This window comes from Centroberyx affinis, unplaced genomic scaffold (assembly GCF_046629955.1).
Source record: "Centroberyx affinis isolate AG114_WGS23_722 - 3 ecotype Tasmania unplaced genomic scaffold, CSIRO-AGI_Caff_v1 ptg000635l_1, whole genome shotgun sequence".
Taxonomy (NCBI): domain Eukaryota; kingdom Metazoa; phylum Chordata; class Actinopteri; order Beryciformes; family Berycidae; genus Centroberyx; species Centroberyx affinis.
In genome coordinates, this window is record NW_027279261.1 from 397 (window position 1) to 18,354 (window position 17,958).

At 43.1% G+C, this 17,958-nt stretch overlaps 2 protein-coding genes across 3 annotated transcripts in view; both read right to left on the reverse strand.

Annotated features, from left to right (window-relative positions):
• Positions 1-1,299: 1,299 nt before the first annotated feature.
• Positions 1,300-3,083, reverse strand: LOC139643599 (beta-crystallin B3-like). The gene is made up of 5 exons (XM_071518785.1): positions 3,009-3,083; positions 2,473-2,591; positions 2,101-2,233; positions 1,687-1,829; positions 1,300-1,573 (listed from the first exon to the last, which is right to left on the reverse strand). Exons 1-5 carry the CDS (start codon positions 3,081-3,083, stop codon positions 1,300-1,302), a joined length of 744 nt encoding a protein of 247 aa, XP_071374886.1.
• A 1,392-nt stretch (positions 3,084-4,475) lies between these two features.
• The window catches only part of LOC139643598 (uncharacterized protein KIAA1671), a 29,594-nt gene continuing 16,111 nt past the window's right edge, over positions 4,476-17,958 (reverse strand). The window contains exons 7-13 of one of the 2 annotated variants that reach the window (XM_071518784.1): positions 11,603-11,712; positions 10,181-10,346; positions 7,763-7,934; positions 6,871-7,004; positions 6,551-6,696; positions 6,348-6,431; positions 4,476-6,215 (exon numbers count right to left, since the gene is read on the reverse strand). In XM_071518784.1, coding sequence (XP_071374885.1) covers positions 6,356-6,431; positions 6,551-6,696; positions 6,871-7,004; positions 7,763-7,934; positions 10,181-10,346; positions 11,603-11,712 — 804 coding nt within the window. In that variant the 3' untranslated portion in view covers positions 4,476-6,215; positions 6,348-6,355. Of the gene's footprint in view, positions 6,216-6,347; positions 6,432-6,550; positions 6,697-6,870; positions 7,005-7,762; positions 7,935-10,180; positions 10,347-11,602; positions 11,719-17,958 lie in introns of both variants that reach the window. The other variant, XM_071518783.1, reaches the window with a different exon arrangement.

Below are 17,958 nucleotides of genomic sequence, written 5' to 3' on the forward strand. Positions count from 1 at the left end.
ATGATGCTCAGTGGAAACCACAGACGGAAGTGAGGTGTACTGAACAATTCATATCAGAGTTATACAGACACGTAGTGTGGACTGTCTGGGCCTCCTAATTGAAAGTCTTTCTTATTTGGGTCTGTAGAGCTTTCTCCTCAGGATCCAGCTAGATGTTAAACTCTAGATGTGCGAGGACAACAGCTGGCAGACTTCATCTTTTGTACAAGTCTTCATTGTTGGGATGTGAGATACTCCAAAGTATAAGAGAGAGCAGGGCACAGAGATAGACTCTTACATATGTTAACGCCTTGAGAAGAGCCACTTCATTTTCATGTTTTAAACAGTAGAGAACAAGTATGCACAATATTATTTTCTTTGAATCATGTTATGTGTAATGTTTGTTTACTTTTTGAAAAAATACATCAACTCCCATTAAATAATGGCTTGCATGGGCCATTTCATGTCATCATCTTAAATAGCAACCATGCTCTGCAGATGGACTCTGGATTATGTAACATAGATCTTGATTGATTACTATCAGATGACTAATTTTTAATTTACCAGAACTATGGAGCTTTTTGAGCAATACCTTTCAATATTTACATGTTTGAGTTTAATCCAGTTGATATCAGTTACTATTAGTTTACCTTGTGATCTTTTCATAAGGATAAACAACACTCAAACACACAATGATGACTATAGAAGGGAATGCAGTGCACTATGTTTTAATAGCAAGCATACATATGACATCATCATTTCCATTGATGTTCAGCAGATGTGAATCAGCGTATTCATCAAATAAGTCATGCGCTCCTAATGCTGGATGAGGTTTTGAGCTGTCTTTGAGACTTAACTGGGAAAACACAAGCAATGGATGTGGCACACATGACTTGAGGAGCTATCCAAGTAAAATGAAGTTACAGCACATCTGCAGTTTGTTGTCTTGAGGGATGAATTGCCAGATATGCTTTCTTTCTACTTTGACATTTCTGCAGTGTCTTTCAACTTTACATTTCTGATAGTGGTTTTCTCAAATCTTCAATATCTCAGATAATGCAGCTGACCAAATTGCACCTTGACACCTCAAGTGTCAAGACTTACAAGTATAACATCACCAACAAACATGGCCAACGCCAGGTCAAACAACTTTTTATTCGCCACTGAAACATACATAGCACTTCTCACTGGGCACAAGCAGCCTTTGCCGTGGTTGGGGTGAGGCAGAGGTGCGGGCACTGCTGGCAGCATGGGAGAGGCTGTGGGGTGGGGTGGGGCGGGGGTCGGGGGTCAGGGGTCGGAGGTCGGTGAGGATCCTGCTCAGCTGGCTCCAGCCGCAGCAGGGGGGGCAGGCGGCGCGGGGGCCGGGGCGGGAGCCGGGGCCGGGGCCGGGGCGGGGGCGGGAGCCGGGGCCGGGGCGGGCGCAGGGGCAGGAACAGTGAAACACCCCCTCTTGTGCCACTGCATGTCACGCACGCGTCGGACAGACTGGATCTGGGGCGCCGGGGCCTCCCAGTCGTTCCAGTGCTTGAAATCTCCCCGCTCAAAGATGAACTGGCGCCCCCTGTAGCCTGGGTACATGTAGCCAACCCATCTGGAAGAAGGGTAAAAAGACAGAATATTAAAAAAAGACTGAAAGACACAAGAGAAACAGGAAGGAAAAGCAAATGAGACTTGGGTGAATGGAGGGTGGAGAGGAGGTCTTACGTTCCGTTAAGAGCCTTGACGCTTGCTACGCGGTCCTGAAAGCCATGCCCCCACAAACTGGGCACGTCGTCATCCACAATCTCCATCTTTCTACCAGTAAATCCAGGGCTCTCAAACAGATGTAGCTTGTGTTCAGCACCGTCCTAAAGAGGACAGACACACACAGGAACATTTCCAAGCTTAACTTAAGTTAAAATGTATCCAGTAGATGAGCGAGGTCAATGTGGGTGAACCTAAAATAAGATCAGAGAGTGTAGAGATGATGAGATACTTAAAGGTAATGCGTGAGCTTGTGTTTGAAACCCTGCAGAGCTTGGTGTCAGGAGGGATTTGTGGTATCCTTATGGCTGCAGTGTTCAGGAGGCTGTTATATTGAGGTATATGTCAGCTGTTGAGTTTAGAATAGTTACCCACCACTTTGAGTGGCCTTAGAGACAAGAAGGAGTAGCTGTTCTGACTATTAGTCCAGGTGTCCCAGCGAGGATACTCGCCCTTCTCCAGGATAAACTGCTCCCCTGTGAACCCCTGGCGGTCAAAACCCACCCAGCTGACAGGAGGGAACAGGAGAAGAGAGGGCGGAGTGGAGGGAGAAGAACAAAAGAGACGATAATATGAGAAGAAGAGCATGGTTTAGGTTTGCCCAACTTTCAAATATGAGTGTATTATCTAATATACACAACTATAATACATTTTACAAATAAATACTATAGTAATACACTTCAATATGTGAATTTAACAATCAATCTCTTCAGTGTGTGTCTTAAGGAGTAATGTAGCATAACTTACGGCCCTGACTCCACCAGCACAGAGCCAACCTTCTCAAGGCCCTTCTCTGTTACATCTTTACACTCTGCAGAAAACTCTGCCTTGCGGCCCTGGAAGTTCTCAAACTCGAACAACATCACCTTGATCACAGAGAGAGAGAGAGACAGTAGGTGGAGGTGAACGGTTACAGCGTGGCGGTAACACTGTCAGGGGTCAGGTTTCGATTAAAAGCCTCCATCAAATGGCTTATATTATCTTAGATCCATGATGATGACAGTGATGACAGGGGAGAGGATGAAAAGCAAATGAACAGAAAGACGACAGAGAGATGGACTATAACAAAAGAGAGAACAGACAAATATCACGTCACATTAGCTTTGTGATTTGGTGTCTGGTTACTAGGCTACATAATAGTTGGAGATTGTGACCAACATTAGAAGACTGTGGTGGTCATGGGCTGCTCCCAGTGTGAAAAGTGTGTCTTTATGAATGTGAAACAGGGTGTTGCTCAGCAGTCCCTCCCTGGGTAAATGGAGGTTGGAGGGATGATCCAGTACCTTATATGTGGCTCCAGCTCCACCCTGGCTCTTCCCAGCAGCCAGCTGCTCCGGGGCGCTCTGTGGCTCCGACATCCTCCTGGTCCACTGCTCCTCCACTTTTGGCAGCAACACACACACACACATACATAGAGGCAGACAAAACACACACACACGACACAAACATGTATGCGTATGTACAAGCACACACACGGCACAAACATGCACACACACAGGGAAAGCTTAATGTCACAGTTGCGTTCATAAATCACCCAGAATCAGAGGATTATATTCATTCTGATCTTTTCTGTGTTTAGCAAATAGGCAAATTAACCTGGGACCTAAAATAAAAGTAGCTACACTTCATCATGTGTATGCTGACCAGCAAAGTCTGCTATACTCTGATCAATGTGCAACTAATACAATAGGTTACAGCATACTTCACAAAAGTATACACTCATCAGTCCTTCATCACTTTCCTTTACAATGCCGATGCCAAAGTCCTCCAAACCTGGGTGCTGAACACCTTGTACTACATGTCACTTAAAAAAGTCGTCTTTCCTCTTCTTTTCAGTAATTGACGCCTCTCATCAGTATTAACTACATCCTCATGAGTTATACGGGCTCCTTATTGGAAAGTCTGCCTTACTGCCTTTTCCATCTAACTCCATTGCATTAGAATTCTGATACCAGCTGCTATTGATTCCAATGTGTCCATATTGAGGCTTTTACCTGGGTATGCCTGCTAGGAAGCGGTAACGTCCCTCTGGTTCGGTGCCACTTGGTGTTTGGTGGGGTTGAGCCATTGGAGGGCAGGGGCAGGGGGGGTATTTATGGTTTATTTTTGGCCACAACAGCAGAAAAGGGGGAGCTGTTGATACAGCAAGTCTGTCGCTCACATTGTGTCCATAACGCTGCCTCTCAATAGGCAGCTGTGTTGGCACACACTGCGCTGCCCGTCCGCCTGCCTGCCAGTGAGCGCTGTGTGCGGGCACAGGGAGAGGGAGCCAAGAGGATTCAGCAAACAGCCCCGCTCAGCACAAACACACACACACACACACACGCACACACACTTTCTGACCACACCCAATCTCGACCTCACCAAACTTCCTCGCACTCTTCTCACCAATACAGGTTTGTATTATTCCCATCAACATGAACGAACTGGTGGCCCTCTTTGACCACTTACCTTCAAAGGTTTGACAAAAAAAAACTTTGCAATGCAGTTGCTTCACAAAATCTCAACAATCAGATTATCCAGACCATTAACAAGAACGCACTGAGTAGGTGATTTGATGAAAAAAAACGTGTTTTCATAGGACTGGCTTCTGCAACCAGGAAAATGACCAGGAGGGCCTGATTAAAGTATTTTAAGAAGTGCAACACAACAACCATAAACCTAGCAAATACCCAGAAAAATGCAAGGTACTGGAAGCTATGCAGGAGGAAACTGCCAAAAATGCATCATACAGAGTCTTGTAGTTCAACTCAAGTAAATTTTATTAAGAATTTACACTTTAGGACACTGGCCAGTACAACACAGTGCAATATACATCTTTTACTTTCAAATAAAAAAAGGACAAACAAAGGACATAAAAAATAAACCCTCAAATTGACAAAGTTTATGACAAAGTAAAACGTCATGTACAGACAAACCGGGGACACCGACTCCAAAGATTCGATCAACACATTCACTTGCATTGCATTAGCATTCCAATGAGTCTACCCCAATACAGGAGACGGGACATGGCCGACAGGAGGGGGCAGAGGTCAGTGCTGTAGTGCATCAAATGACAAAGTGCTTTATGGAAGCGCAGAGCAAATGGGTACATGGCAAACATAAGGAGGAAGACTGTAGTTATGTTTGAGCTCTAAAACAGGTGCAAATAGTCAAATTTGTTTGGAGCAATACAGAGGGCAAAGTATACCCCTCCTCATTCAAACAGTGTAGTGAACGAACCCTCCCTCCACTGGAGCAGTGTAAGCCATGATCCCAGCACTCTTGGCCAGTCAGCATGAGCAAAGCTTGGTATGGGAGCAGAGATTGTGCATGCACATAATTGGAATAAAATAGAGGGAAAATTGCACATTTGTTGGAAATTTAAAAACAAAACATACATTCTGTCAAAACATAATCCAGGGAATCCAAGGTGAATGTATGGCTCATAAAGGGACGCATATAGCTACAACATTGTCCTTGCAATCCTCTCTTAGTCATTCTTGTCGCACAACTATTCAATCTACTTGAGGAGGTAAGGTGGAAAGGAGGGAAGACAGGCTGATTAGTGTTTTCATGCAAGATTGAGGAGTGTGTTTGTGCTGATAAGGAGTGTGCATGATTGAGAAAGTCACTTGGCCAAACGTCCCCCACCCTCCTTCCACAAAGACAAATAGACATTTAGACAAAAAGTTCTACGCAGCAACTATGACAGTGTTAAGTTGTGTAGTGTATCAAAGTAAAAGGCTTTGGAGCCTCTATTGTAGTGATGCTTTTTTAATCCTTTCAAAACTAGCACTCTGTCTCTTTCAAAGCAATGACAATACAAATATAACTTTTCCTGATTACAGATACTAACATAATATACAGTCCCGCTGACAATCAGGTCAGCGGTATTTTGTTCTCTATGTTCAAGGAGAAAAATCATCAGCATCTGAAATGTTATCCTATGGCAATGCTTGTGTGACTACAATCAATGACCTCCACTGACCGATAACACAGATACATCCAGCGCATAGACACCAACTTCAACATACTAGTAAAATAAGGAAACTAAATGCAAATATCTCGTAGAGGACTTGGACTGCCCTCCAGTGTATGCTGAAGCACTTGCAGGTTAAGAGGCGTTGTGGTCCCACAAGTTAACCATTTCCTGAAACGCGGCCTGTCAGGAAATAATTGCCTTCTCCTTTCTCCGCTTCTCCTGGTCCCTATCAGAGTAAAGTGTCTATTTGAAGTCCCTCCTGGCACAGAAGAGCTTCCAGAGGATCAAGCAGTGAAATGGACAGCCAGAGCAGCCTGATGTTGTTCTCCTTGCTTGTTGTTTTTTTTCCCGTAAGACCGAGACTCTCAGAAAAAAAGGCACCATGCACATGTATGTGACCCAGACAGGAAGACGACGAAGAAAAACAAATAGAAAATACATCAGCAGCGGTAGATTCCCCCCTCATCTTCTCTGGGTCAAAGGTTAAGGCTTCTATTTCATACAGATTCGTCTGTTTTAAGGCAACCTTGAGGAGGGAATGAAAAAGGAAACCATCAACACAGGTGTCAAAGATGCATACAGTGCAAACAAAGATGAGCTCACGTGTTGTTTTTTATGTAAACATAGACAATGGTAGGGGGACAGAAAACTAGCTCACCTTCTTATTTAGCTATCATTTTCATATTGACTCAAACGCTTCTTGGACTTCAGCTCTTTTAACCACTGGGGTGAGTCCTCCTCACTGAGAACAGAAGAGACACACAGCACTACTAAATGGAAGGTTAAGGCAGGAACAAGCAGCTGAACATGAGCCAACTGATTCTGAGAGAAAATATCTTCTCTCCAATTGGTGTCTCTTACCCATTTTCTTTCCCACCAGCAGGGGGCAGTACACGCGCGGCCCGTGGCAGGAAGGGAGACTTGGGAGAGTGAGACAGCTGCTGGGAAGAAGAGGGTGCAGGTCCATCAGTCTGATTGTCGGAGTCACCCCTCTTCTTCAGCTGGGCCTGAGAACCAGAATGAGACACAGTTACTAAAATCCAGATACAAGAAATTGTCTAATTTTCAATTCAGTTCAGAACTTTATTCCTCCTTAAACAGGTGCACAATAAATAACCATGTTTTCAGTGGATCCATTTTTCTACCCACTGATTTCTACAGATCCAAAGCTGCTGGCTCACCTTTAAAGCCGAAGGGTCCATTCCAGGGAACAGCTGGATCCTCTGTGGCTGGGAAGCGGCAGCAGAGCGGTGGTCGATTCCTCTCGCCTGCTCCTCAGAGTCAGAGTCCTCCTGCTTGCTCTCAGCCTTCTCCTCTGTCACAGGAAGAACACAGATAAAGTCGATCTTTATTCTTATATACAACAACGGTTGATATCCATCACTTCTGAAATGCAAAAAAATGAAAACTAGACACTCAAATGACACACAAAAGTACGATTTTGATGTTAAACCCAATAGACCAAAATTTGGAACGACAGTAATACACGGACAAAACATGCATAACGTTGCTGTTTGGTGAAAACCTTATGACTCCAGTTTTGGTGATTTTCATGTTGTAACTTCAACTGAAGGATTACATGCTCCTCTGTGGGTTGAGAAAATTCTATAAGCCTTGGGCCTATGAAACCCTTTCAAATCCAATTAAATACACTGAAAAATGCATGGCCATCAAACTAAAAAATAAAAAGCTTGTTTTTCTTAGTTCCTGAAAGGTTTTTGGAGATGTGAGATTTTCACCCAACAACAATGATATTCGAACATAAAATACCACAATGCTGTGCCATACCAAGGCTCTGTATTAGGTACTTGCTTGGTTCATACATCACTCTTGTTTCGAATGTTTTGAATGGTGGACTTGGACATTGAGGTTTCCAAAGTAGATTTTAACAACAAAATCAAACTTTTGAGTGTCTAATTTTCACATGCATCTGTTTTGTGGTATACTGAAGGTGGAATTCATCGTATCAGCACTCGCCGTTTCTTGCCGCACGGTATATTTTCAAGATTTCCTCCAAGGTTTTAAATGGGTCATGTTTGGACTCGAGATGCCAGTAACTACAAATAAACCGACCTGTGGAGTCTCGGAAGCGCCAGTCCTTGGTGGCTCCTCCCTCTCCCTCTGGAAGCAGAGTCAAGGCGGCACTCTGGCGGGCGGCTCTGGAGGGTCGTGACCGCGGGCCTCGTTTCTTACCCAGCTGGGCTCTGGAGCGGAGAGCGCTGGTGTCCAACAGAGAGGTCGGGGCCTGGAGCATCCAGAGACAGAGTGGGATACATATCAGCTGACACATAACAGATATGATTAAGAGGACAACAAGTAAAGACTCTGCACAGTTACAAGGCATTTGTAGAGATAACCTAATTAATAATTTATTTATTTGAAAGGGATCTCAGCTCTCTGGCTCCCTCGCTCCAAAATCGGTGCCTTTCTGTCCTTTTCTGGCCTGAAGAGAGTCAGTCACACCTTCCCATGTGGATTATTGTAATTTACTGTATGCTCTTATTTGTTTTACATCTTAATTGTGGTATTGGTATTCCATGCTCCCTGTTTTGTAACCCCCCTATTTTGTAATGCACTTTGGTACACATTGGTTTTGTGTTTTTAAGACCTATGTAAATAAAGTTGACTTGATTAGTTAATCAACTGCAGCAAATAGTAACGTTAGGCTACTTGGCTTGCTGGTTAAAATTAGCAACTGAACACTTAGCAAACATAGCTTACAGTCATAGAAACAATGCAGTGTGACTCATTATACAATGACAGAGAATGTGTTACAATCAAAAAAACATTTAGCTATATATTGCCATATATTACTAAATTGTAGAAGTCCATGCAAACTTTGCGATGAAAAACTTGAAAGTTTTGCCGTCATATGAATTTCATCTGAATAAAGGGATGACGACTTTGGGAGTTGTGTGAAATTCCCAGCCAAGCTGTAAGATTCACAGTTAAGGCTAACTTTTCACAACAAAACAACTTTTACTTTCTACTGATTACATTTTTATCATATGATTTGTAAAAAATTATTCTCTGAAGTGCTGGACACCGTTGTGAAGTTTAATAGTGCACAGTGATGCACGGATTGCAGTTATATCCGCGGGCATTCTGATTAATAGAGGATGGGTTGCGGGTGGGTGAAATAATACATAATTAATCAGGAAAATAGTAATTACATTCTCTAAAATTGTGGAAATACCTGTTGCCATTTTCATTTTACCAAAAAAGAAGAACTTAAATAAATGTTTATTTATTTATTTAAAACCAGCCTACTTCAGTGTAATATGTTACCATATCATCATTCTTACATATATCCCACTGAGAAATAATGGTAATGTGTGGTGCGCATAAAAAAAAAAAAAACTTTTTTTGAGTTCATTAAATACCTGCAGCGATCCCACCGCAGCAGAAACGATAAGTGTGTCTCCCCATTAAGAGAGACGCTGTGTAGACACTAATAATTATTTCTATTATATAAGAGAGAAACGGGACCGCAGCATAAACATGAAACTGTCGTTTCAGAGCGACAGAGACACAGAGCGTCCCCGTAACCATAGTAACTCACTCTCACTCCTGCCTGCGTGCGCACGGCCAACCCGTTCGAGGAGAGGGAGAGACGCAGAAGAGCCGCTGACTGAGATTACTCTGAGCAGCATGCATGGTAATAAATTACAATATAATAGATTTGTGTACATTTCTCACTTTCCCCCGATGGTCTGAATAACTCGCTGCTGCGCTGTGCTGCTCTGTCTTGTCTGTCCTGCTGTCAGTGTCTCTTTTCGCGGCGCGACATTATCAGTTATGAATTTGTTTTTCACTGCATGAGAACATGGACTTGTGGTGTGAGAGCATGTGAAAAGTGTCAATTGCGTGAGTCTCACAGTCAATGCGTGAGAGTTGGCAGCCCTGCTCAGACTTAGTTGAGCGGAGTGTGTATGCAAATTAACCTATAGACCGACATGTGTAACCGGTCAAAAATATTCTCAGTGGTTAACCGATTAACGGTTAACCATTGACATCCCTAGCAAAGGCACAGTTCACCATGGAAACGTTTAATTACTGGAAGCAGCCTCTCTAATTTTTAAAGTAAATCATTAAGAAAACACTCATACATCAATACAACGAGCACAATAAAGAAATCATGCGGGTGCCGGGCGGGTGCGGGTCTACAAATCGTAGAAAATAATTTGTTCGGGTGGGTGGCGGGTGGATGATTTATGCGTACATGCGGATTTGGATGGCGTCAGAGCCGATCCGCGCATCACTAGTGCACAGGTATAGATGAGTAAAGTGCTCGGCTCATTTGATTTTGCCTCTTGATGACCATGACGATGTGGAAAAGCTGAAAAACTAACTCTTCAAAAAACACTAAACTAAAGCAGAAAAAAAAACCTGACATCCCTGACATGATCAGAGGCAGGTAACGACAGGTATGGCAGCATGAGGCCATATGAGATCAAAAGAATTGAACTGTGGTATCTCAGAGAGACTTACATCAGGGAAAGGGAGTGGCTGGCTCTCTGGTGGGGATGAGGGGGAGAGGCCGTCCGGGGCGTCGGGGTCAAAGGGCGAGGCATGTTCGCCCAGTGTGTGTGGGGGAGTGGGTTTCCTTGGCGATGGGGTGAGGTTGCCGTCTGAGGTGGGTGTGGCAGGAGTCAGACTAAAACAGAAAAAACAAAAAGACAAAGTTAGGAAACACTGGCGTAACAACAACACCTCGCTACATTCACAGCCTCAATCAAACGGAGTCTGAGTCATATCCTACTTTTTCCTGCCAGACTTGACTGTGGGAAGCTATGAGCTGGATGATGTAATTAGAGACAAACTACAAGCCTCCCATTTCACCAAGTCAGTGTTCAACAACAATGATTCATATACATGATGTTAGAGGCTGGGATTTTGATTTCAAAAGAAAGGTTTCACCTTATCCATAAGACAATAAAGCTGACCATATTATAGCAGCACAAATCCAAACTTCATCACTTATTTTGTGAATTTTAAAAAACAAATACTATCCACTCTTATGGTTGATGTTGTGATATTATGTTCTGGCCACAGGAGGTCAGTGACAGACTGCAGTGAGGGAGGCTGGGTATGATGTAACTGCTGGTGTGGAGCAGAGAGCTGTTCTTATTAAATAATTCTTGTTTAGGCAGTTCTGCTTTATCCATAATAGAGAGAGACAGGGGGAAGATGGAGAACACTTAAGTACATGATATGTACCTTAGCCAGCAGGATGCCCACTGACAACAGCTCTCTGTTAGCTGTAGGCACTCAGATATACTGAGCTGTTTGTCTGTACTGTAACTAAGGAGCTTGTGATCCATTTATCTATTCCTTACTCAGAGACGCTCCTTCTGCCACGTGGGTAAATATTACTTATGTGATATCGCTAGTATGACACATGTACACATGGTCATGATAAAACACTCTATCAATGACAGACTGAAAGCAGCTTACAGTTGCAACCTTTCAGTAAGTCTGCATCTGATGCAGTCCTGTGACTTTGCCCAAAGGTCAGAGCTGCTTCAGGAAAAGACGTGATAGAGCACATCTCTTGTTATTACTGCATCCATATGCTGCTGTTTATTGATCAGAGGTGTTAGATTGCCGATCAACCCAGTCAGTGCTATATATATGGACGGAGGGATGAATCAGCAGGATTTAGAAGGTCATTATCATGCACCGGGGAGAATAGATCCCAGGAGAAAGCCATCTCTCTGGTACTGCTTAAACATTGGTGGTCCTGGTAGTGGTTCACCGCAACCATTTATGAAGAAAGATTGGGGGATGTGATCACAACAACAAAAAATGACGCAAAAGACAAGAAAACAATATTAATAAATAAACAATGAAAGAACAAGCCCTGAAAAAGAAATCCCATCTCTGGACAGTGGAAACAGACTGTGTGTTTACCTATCATCAGTGCGCAGTCCTGTCTCCCAGGTCCCGTACTGACTGTCGGTCTCATGGACCGGTGTGTCTGAGTCCTTCCCGTCCTCCTCACCGCTGACACTCTGCTTCTGCTGCACCTGAGAGAGAGAGAGGGGGGGGGGGGGGGCAGAGAAAAATTATTAATGAAATAGGGAGGAACCAAAGAGATCTAAAGTTATGTAACTGACCAGCCTGAGACACCAAAAAGACTAAACAGCTCTCTTATTGTGTATGCAAACAACACGCAACACCTGTACAACCTAGGTGACAATCTGTCTCCCAGTTAAATCTGGTAATACGTGAATTGCCCATTTGCATTTATATTGTCAAACCATGGAAATTTGCTTTGCTTTTGTTAAATATGGTTTAATCAACTAGTACAGTCAGTGAGTGATAAATCAAGTAGTTGGTTAATTGTTCTCCTCCCTACTGTTGAACTGCCAACAGTGCTGCTGATAGCGCTGCATTGTGTGGAGGTTGAGTGGCCAGCAGTGGGTAAGATGGATAATGAAAGGTAATGGGATGAGCTCATAGAGACAGGAACAGAGCGTGGACAGAGACGGAGACGGGTGGGTGGGTGATTGTGTGTTTGCTGTGTACTGAACCATGCTCCTTTTAATGAGGCTGCTACAGAGGGCACACTGTCCTAAAACCACATACTGCTCCAGAGGCACGCACGTGCATGAACCGATAACCCTGGCCTATATAAAATAAAAAAACACAACGGAAAATCCTCCTGTCCTCAGATGCTGCCTGAGGGGTCGACGGAGAAATGCGATACACCTGGGTGTGTAATTGTGCAGTTTCCTAGACCGTGAGAGCTTATCTGAGAGCAGCACTTGTGATGTTTATAAGGCCAGTGACTGTAGATCAGAGCTCTCATTCTTAGAGCTTCATGAATGCGGTCCCTGTTTTCTTTGTGTGAGCAAGAGGAAAGACACAAGGGTAGACTAAGTACAAAAAACAGATAGAGAGAGGCCATGAGATATGAGAGAATATTGGAGGCAGAGAGCGAGCATGAGAGTTTGCGACAGAAGGAGCATGATATAAAGAGAGTGAGAGAAAACAACAGTGCAGGATGTCATTCATCAGCTATGCCTTTCCTGACAGGAAAAAAGACAACGCAGAACAGAGTGAACACAGTGAACACAGTGAGAATGGCATTCAATACCGCTCCCTACATCTGAGAAAGCACTTGTGCTCAAGTACATCCTCTTCTCAAGGCTTTACAGCACTCACACAGCTTTTTAAGCTGACATCACAGGGCCACACACTTGCCTCCAAATCCACACTGCTGAGTCCTGCTTCGATCGACTCTTGAGCTGTGAACAAAGCCCTAGACCAAAGGTACATGAATGAAATTGTATGGAGTAACATGCTGAACCTGTGACCACATCCACAGGCTATCTGGTGGTATCTGGTGGTGTAGGCCTTCCAAAAAGACTAGGCTAGGTCAGAGAGAGAGAGAGATCTACAGCATTTAGCTTTCACTATTGATTGAAAAACAGTTGAAACCTTAACTAGCTACAACATCAACAGGAGATCAATTGGGTATAGAAAGTACAAACATTTAAAACCAGTAATTATTTCCTGCCAAAAACAGCTGTCTTGTTGATCCTTTTAATAATAATATAATGGAGTTTGGCCTAGAGGTGATAAAAGTACTATGCTAAATTTACAAGACTAAGCATGTAAGGAGTGAATAAACAGGCAGTAAATCTCTGCTGATCTAAATTCCTCTCCCCTACGTGTGTGTTGCTCAACTTCAACACACCCAGAACACACCCTCACTTGATCAGCATGGAGGAAGAACACTGCCTCAGCTGTAACATGTTGAGGAGTGGGGCCCTTACACGGTAGCAAAAATAAAGACTTAATGCACTTTGCTCAAAAGCTGAAAAGCCTTTATTTTACTGGATCATTCATAACCTCATACTATGCATTAGCCAGTAAAATAACAGCCTTTAACATTTTCAATGAAGGAGCACCTGAGCTCTTTTTTCTAGTTTTTCTTTTGATGCAGTCTGCATTAATCTCCAGACGCTTCCAGGTTAGTCACCTATCAGCCAAACAATACCAGACAAAATAAAAGTTTAAGCACTAAGATGGTCTAATCGCTGAAAAACCTTTGACAGTCACAGAGTATCAGCTCTGCTCAACAGTGCACATGGAGAATATGGATGATGAAAGAGGCCTAGTGAGCCAACAAGGTCCAGTAACAGTGATTTAGAGCTGTCGTGAGGCAGACTTTTCCTTAATAACATTAGCAATAGCCAGCCTCCCCTAGACGACGACAGGAAGGGAGCGTCAGGGGAAACGACATAACAATGAGCGGATGAATGGAAGGATGAAGGAGAGAAAGGGCTGATCACTGAAGGGGATTGACTGACAAACTGACACATGAGTGAGGAAGTGGCTGGACAGAGGCCTTGGAAAGTTCTACTAGATAACAGGCCAATCTCTGAATGCCACACATATTCCAGTGACACACTCACGCAGGACTAAGATGTAGCGGTCTGTGGATCGCTCTCCAAACCTCATGAGTAAAATGGAGAGTGAATTATTATATTGCTGCTCTGTGAAAAGGGAAGTGCTCTGCTGTAACACATCTAACAGATGGTCCTACCTAGGAGCAGAGAACAGACTGAGCAGCTAGTGTAGGTACAGCAAGTTTGTTTACATGCACACAGTATTCCACATACAAGCTTATACCCCAGTTAATGTCACTTTCAGGCTAACTGCATCTTGATACCCTGATCAGAGTTGGACTCATTCTAAGTCACTGGATATGAGTGTCAGTTAACTGCTTAAAATGGGAAATGTACAAATATCACGCAAATATACCACAAACAGCTACTGTTAATCGGATAAGTTGTTTACATGCCTCAGTATTGCAACAACTCACCATATCACTGTATGGTTTCTCATGATCAGGATAAGAGCTTATCCAGTTTATAGTAAATGGGATCTGATGTGAGCATGTCAATATTACTGTTAATGTGCATGTAAACACATTCAATTACAACAGAACACATATACACACAGTAACCCGCCGTCCTCCATTCTCTACTCATCTGCTATAATCAGTGGCTAGTGTGGAAAGTGGGAAAATATGCTCTGTGTGCACTCATGGACATTGCAGCAATCAATAACAATATCCTAGAGATATTCAAAACAACTGCTCCCATGAGTACTAATCTCATGTCAACAAACGGGCATTCCAACCGCATGTTAGAGGACTTACAATAAGACGACCTCTGCTAGGAAAACTGAACAGCACTTTGTTATTCTTTCATTACATAAGTGGAACATACAGACAAGGGCTCAACGTTGTACAAAGCTCTTGGTAAGAACAGAATGCCAGAATGTAAAAACCCGACTTGTCTTAAGACCTTAGCTAAGAGACCACTGGTCCTGACACCAGCTGAATGTTGTGATGTGGCTGGGGACACAGCAGAGGCTTAAGGTGCATTCATACCAAGCATGTTTGCAGCATTTCAATCAAATTCTGGAGTGTTTACTGCTTTAGTTTGGTTTGTTTGGGCATATGAGAACGATGCCATTCGAACTCGAGCGAGCACCAAAAAAACGTACAGAGACTGCCTGAAAATGCAGGTTTGTCCTCATCCAAGCGAACGGTGCGGTTCGTTAGGAGTGAGAATGTAATCGTACCAAGTACAGGAAACAACCTCAAACATACTGTTTTATGAGTATGTTGTTCGTCCATTGGTTCATATGGATCATATCGATTTATGGGTATAAAGAGACAGATGTTGACATTTGATAGCCAGCAGCTCCTCATGCTTGGAAAGCCTAGCATAACAAAATGAACCAAGGGCAAACAGCAGTCTGGACTGATGCTCTTATTCTTCTATTTCTTCATGTGTTCTTTATCTTTACTGGTATGAGCACCAGAGATGGTAAATTACGGCAAAGAGCACAGACAACAATAACCTAGAATGCCTGTTTGCTTTAGCTTGATGCAGTTATTCTGATTATTGCAGGACTGTAGTAACTTCAACTTAAGTTGATTTGCAACTTCAACAACAGTTGATGCTGCACACCTAGCTAGGCACCTGGTGACTGTACAGCATCTGTACTTGTTTATGTATTTATTCGCCTACGAAAAATGTTTTGGTTGAGGCCCCTTGTTTTGTGCCATAATTCAATCTTGCATAGTTTGCGGGGAATCACAGAAAGCAACACATAAAATGCCCCAAATTTTCATGACAATGGTCTCATATTTGTACAACAAAATTAATTTGAGAATGATATATTGAGGAAATATTCTACACACAGGGGCTTTAAATAAACTATATTCACTCCTGAAGGACAGGGATCCTGTAGGTATAAAATGGGCTGCATTAAAACATAGACTGCATTAAAACACATACCAAGTGCATGGGGTTGGCAAGTTGGCCAACAGATAGAGGCTGACCATGAAGAGAGTAATGGCAACATCAAAGAAACATGCTCTTTTATGATAAAAGAGAGAAAAGAATGTTACTGTACACTACTCGTAATGAAATATATAATATAAAAATTTGTTAGTTTCTATTGTTATTGCGGCAAATGGTTTGAAATACTAACCTTCAAAAGGTGTCAATCAAAGTTTTACAACAATCAGAAGGCAACATGTCATTCTGAGGTGGAGAAATTGAAGGAACTACCGAACACATAATAGCTGCACAGATGATCCACCAACACCGGGTCGGTTTGGTTTAGTTATGCAGCTGGGAACAGTCCTGGGTGGTATTTCAAGAAGCAGGATCACTCAATTAGCCAGACAACTAAAAATGAACGTGGAATAACTACTAAGATGTTGTTCATAGTGAGAGATAGCTAGTAAGGCAAAAAGACATCCATAAGAGCCAATGGCAATATGGCAGTTGAAAAAGTATTCAAACCTGGGTAGTGCTACTTAGAAATACCCCTCTATTCTATTGGTCGACTTTCTGGTATTGCCGTCACCTGCCACAGCCTCATGCAAAAGGTATACAAATAATACAAACAAACAAATAGCCTCTTTCAACTGTTGTACACACCTCAGGATTTCAGTTATCTGACAGCATGCAACACTGTCTACAAAAGTTAGAACATACATTGCAAAGCATTTGAGGCAAACCCAGTACAACAAGATTGCTGGGATCAAACACTACAAGTCTCTGCCATAGCTTCTTAGTCAGTCTGTCAAACTACAACTCCATGTCATTTTTAAGAAGAATAGACAGTCCACTCCCCTAAGTATTATTCCTTATTGAGATAGTAAGAATGCCGCGAGGGACAGGGGAGCCACAGGAGAGAAGGTTCTGGTAGGATTCAAAAGTAACTAAACCAGAAGACGTTCATGTGGTCCCAAGAGGAAGTGATGGTGTAGTCTTCCAATATGCAATCTCTAGACTTACAACAGCACCACCATTTTCAGATGCATAAAGATTCCAGACCTCTTTTCATCTCTGGACTCACAAACTCATCCCAATTGTTTTGGGTGTGGGGGAGAAGTGGATAGTTCCAGTTTCCCCACCCCCCTTCACTCTCTCAGCCACTGACCGGCTAGTTGGCCTCCGTCCATCACATTCAACCCAGTGTTACTAGCTTCTCATTCTCACTCATCCACTTAACACCAGCCCAGTTGAGGGGGGGTGGGGGGTGTTAGGGGCACTGTCCCCAGAGACCACAATCATAGCCGCTGATGTGTGCACTGTGCAAATCTAACCGCTATTAAATTTAATCTCAACTAAGACACGTCAACACAACTTACAACCACACAGACGTCATGAAAACACCTCTAATCTTTTGGAGTCATGACTCATGAGGTGTTGGAGTGAGGTAGTTCAGCAAATAGGTGTAACCTAAAGATAGGAGGCACTGACTGTAACTCCACTACAATGTATCTATATCCCTACATGGATTTCTGACTCTGTCCGGACGAGATTAAATGACAGTGTAAATGTCAGGGCAGAGGCAAGTGGCAGGAAACCCAGAGACTTTTTTTCCTTTTTTTTTTTTCCCCTAAAGATTTCAGTTTTTCTGAGATGCTAATACTCCCAATCATTTCTAATGGGGATTACCGTTTTCCTACTTTTTCCAGCCCCTTGTTCCTGATCAAATCCCTGGAAACCCCAGGCTAGACCAGAGTGACCTGAGGAACCGGTATTGCAGTAGCTTGGCTGAACAAAGAGACAAAAAAAGGTCAACATTGTCAAGGACAATATGAGAGGGATAGCTGATGAAAGGAGAAAGATGGATGAGATGCAGCAGGGGGTGTGCAGCAAACAAAAAAAAAGGCAGATAGATACGTTGTTTACATGCTGGAGATGTTTGGCAAGAGACCAAGT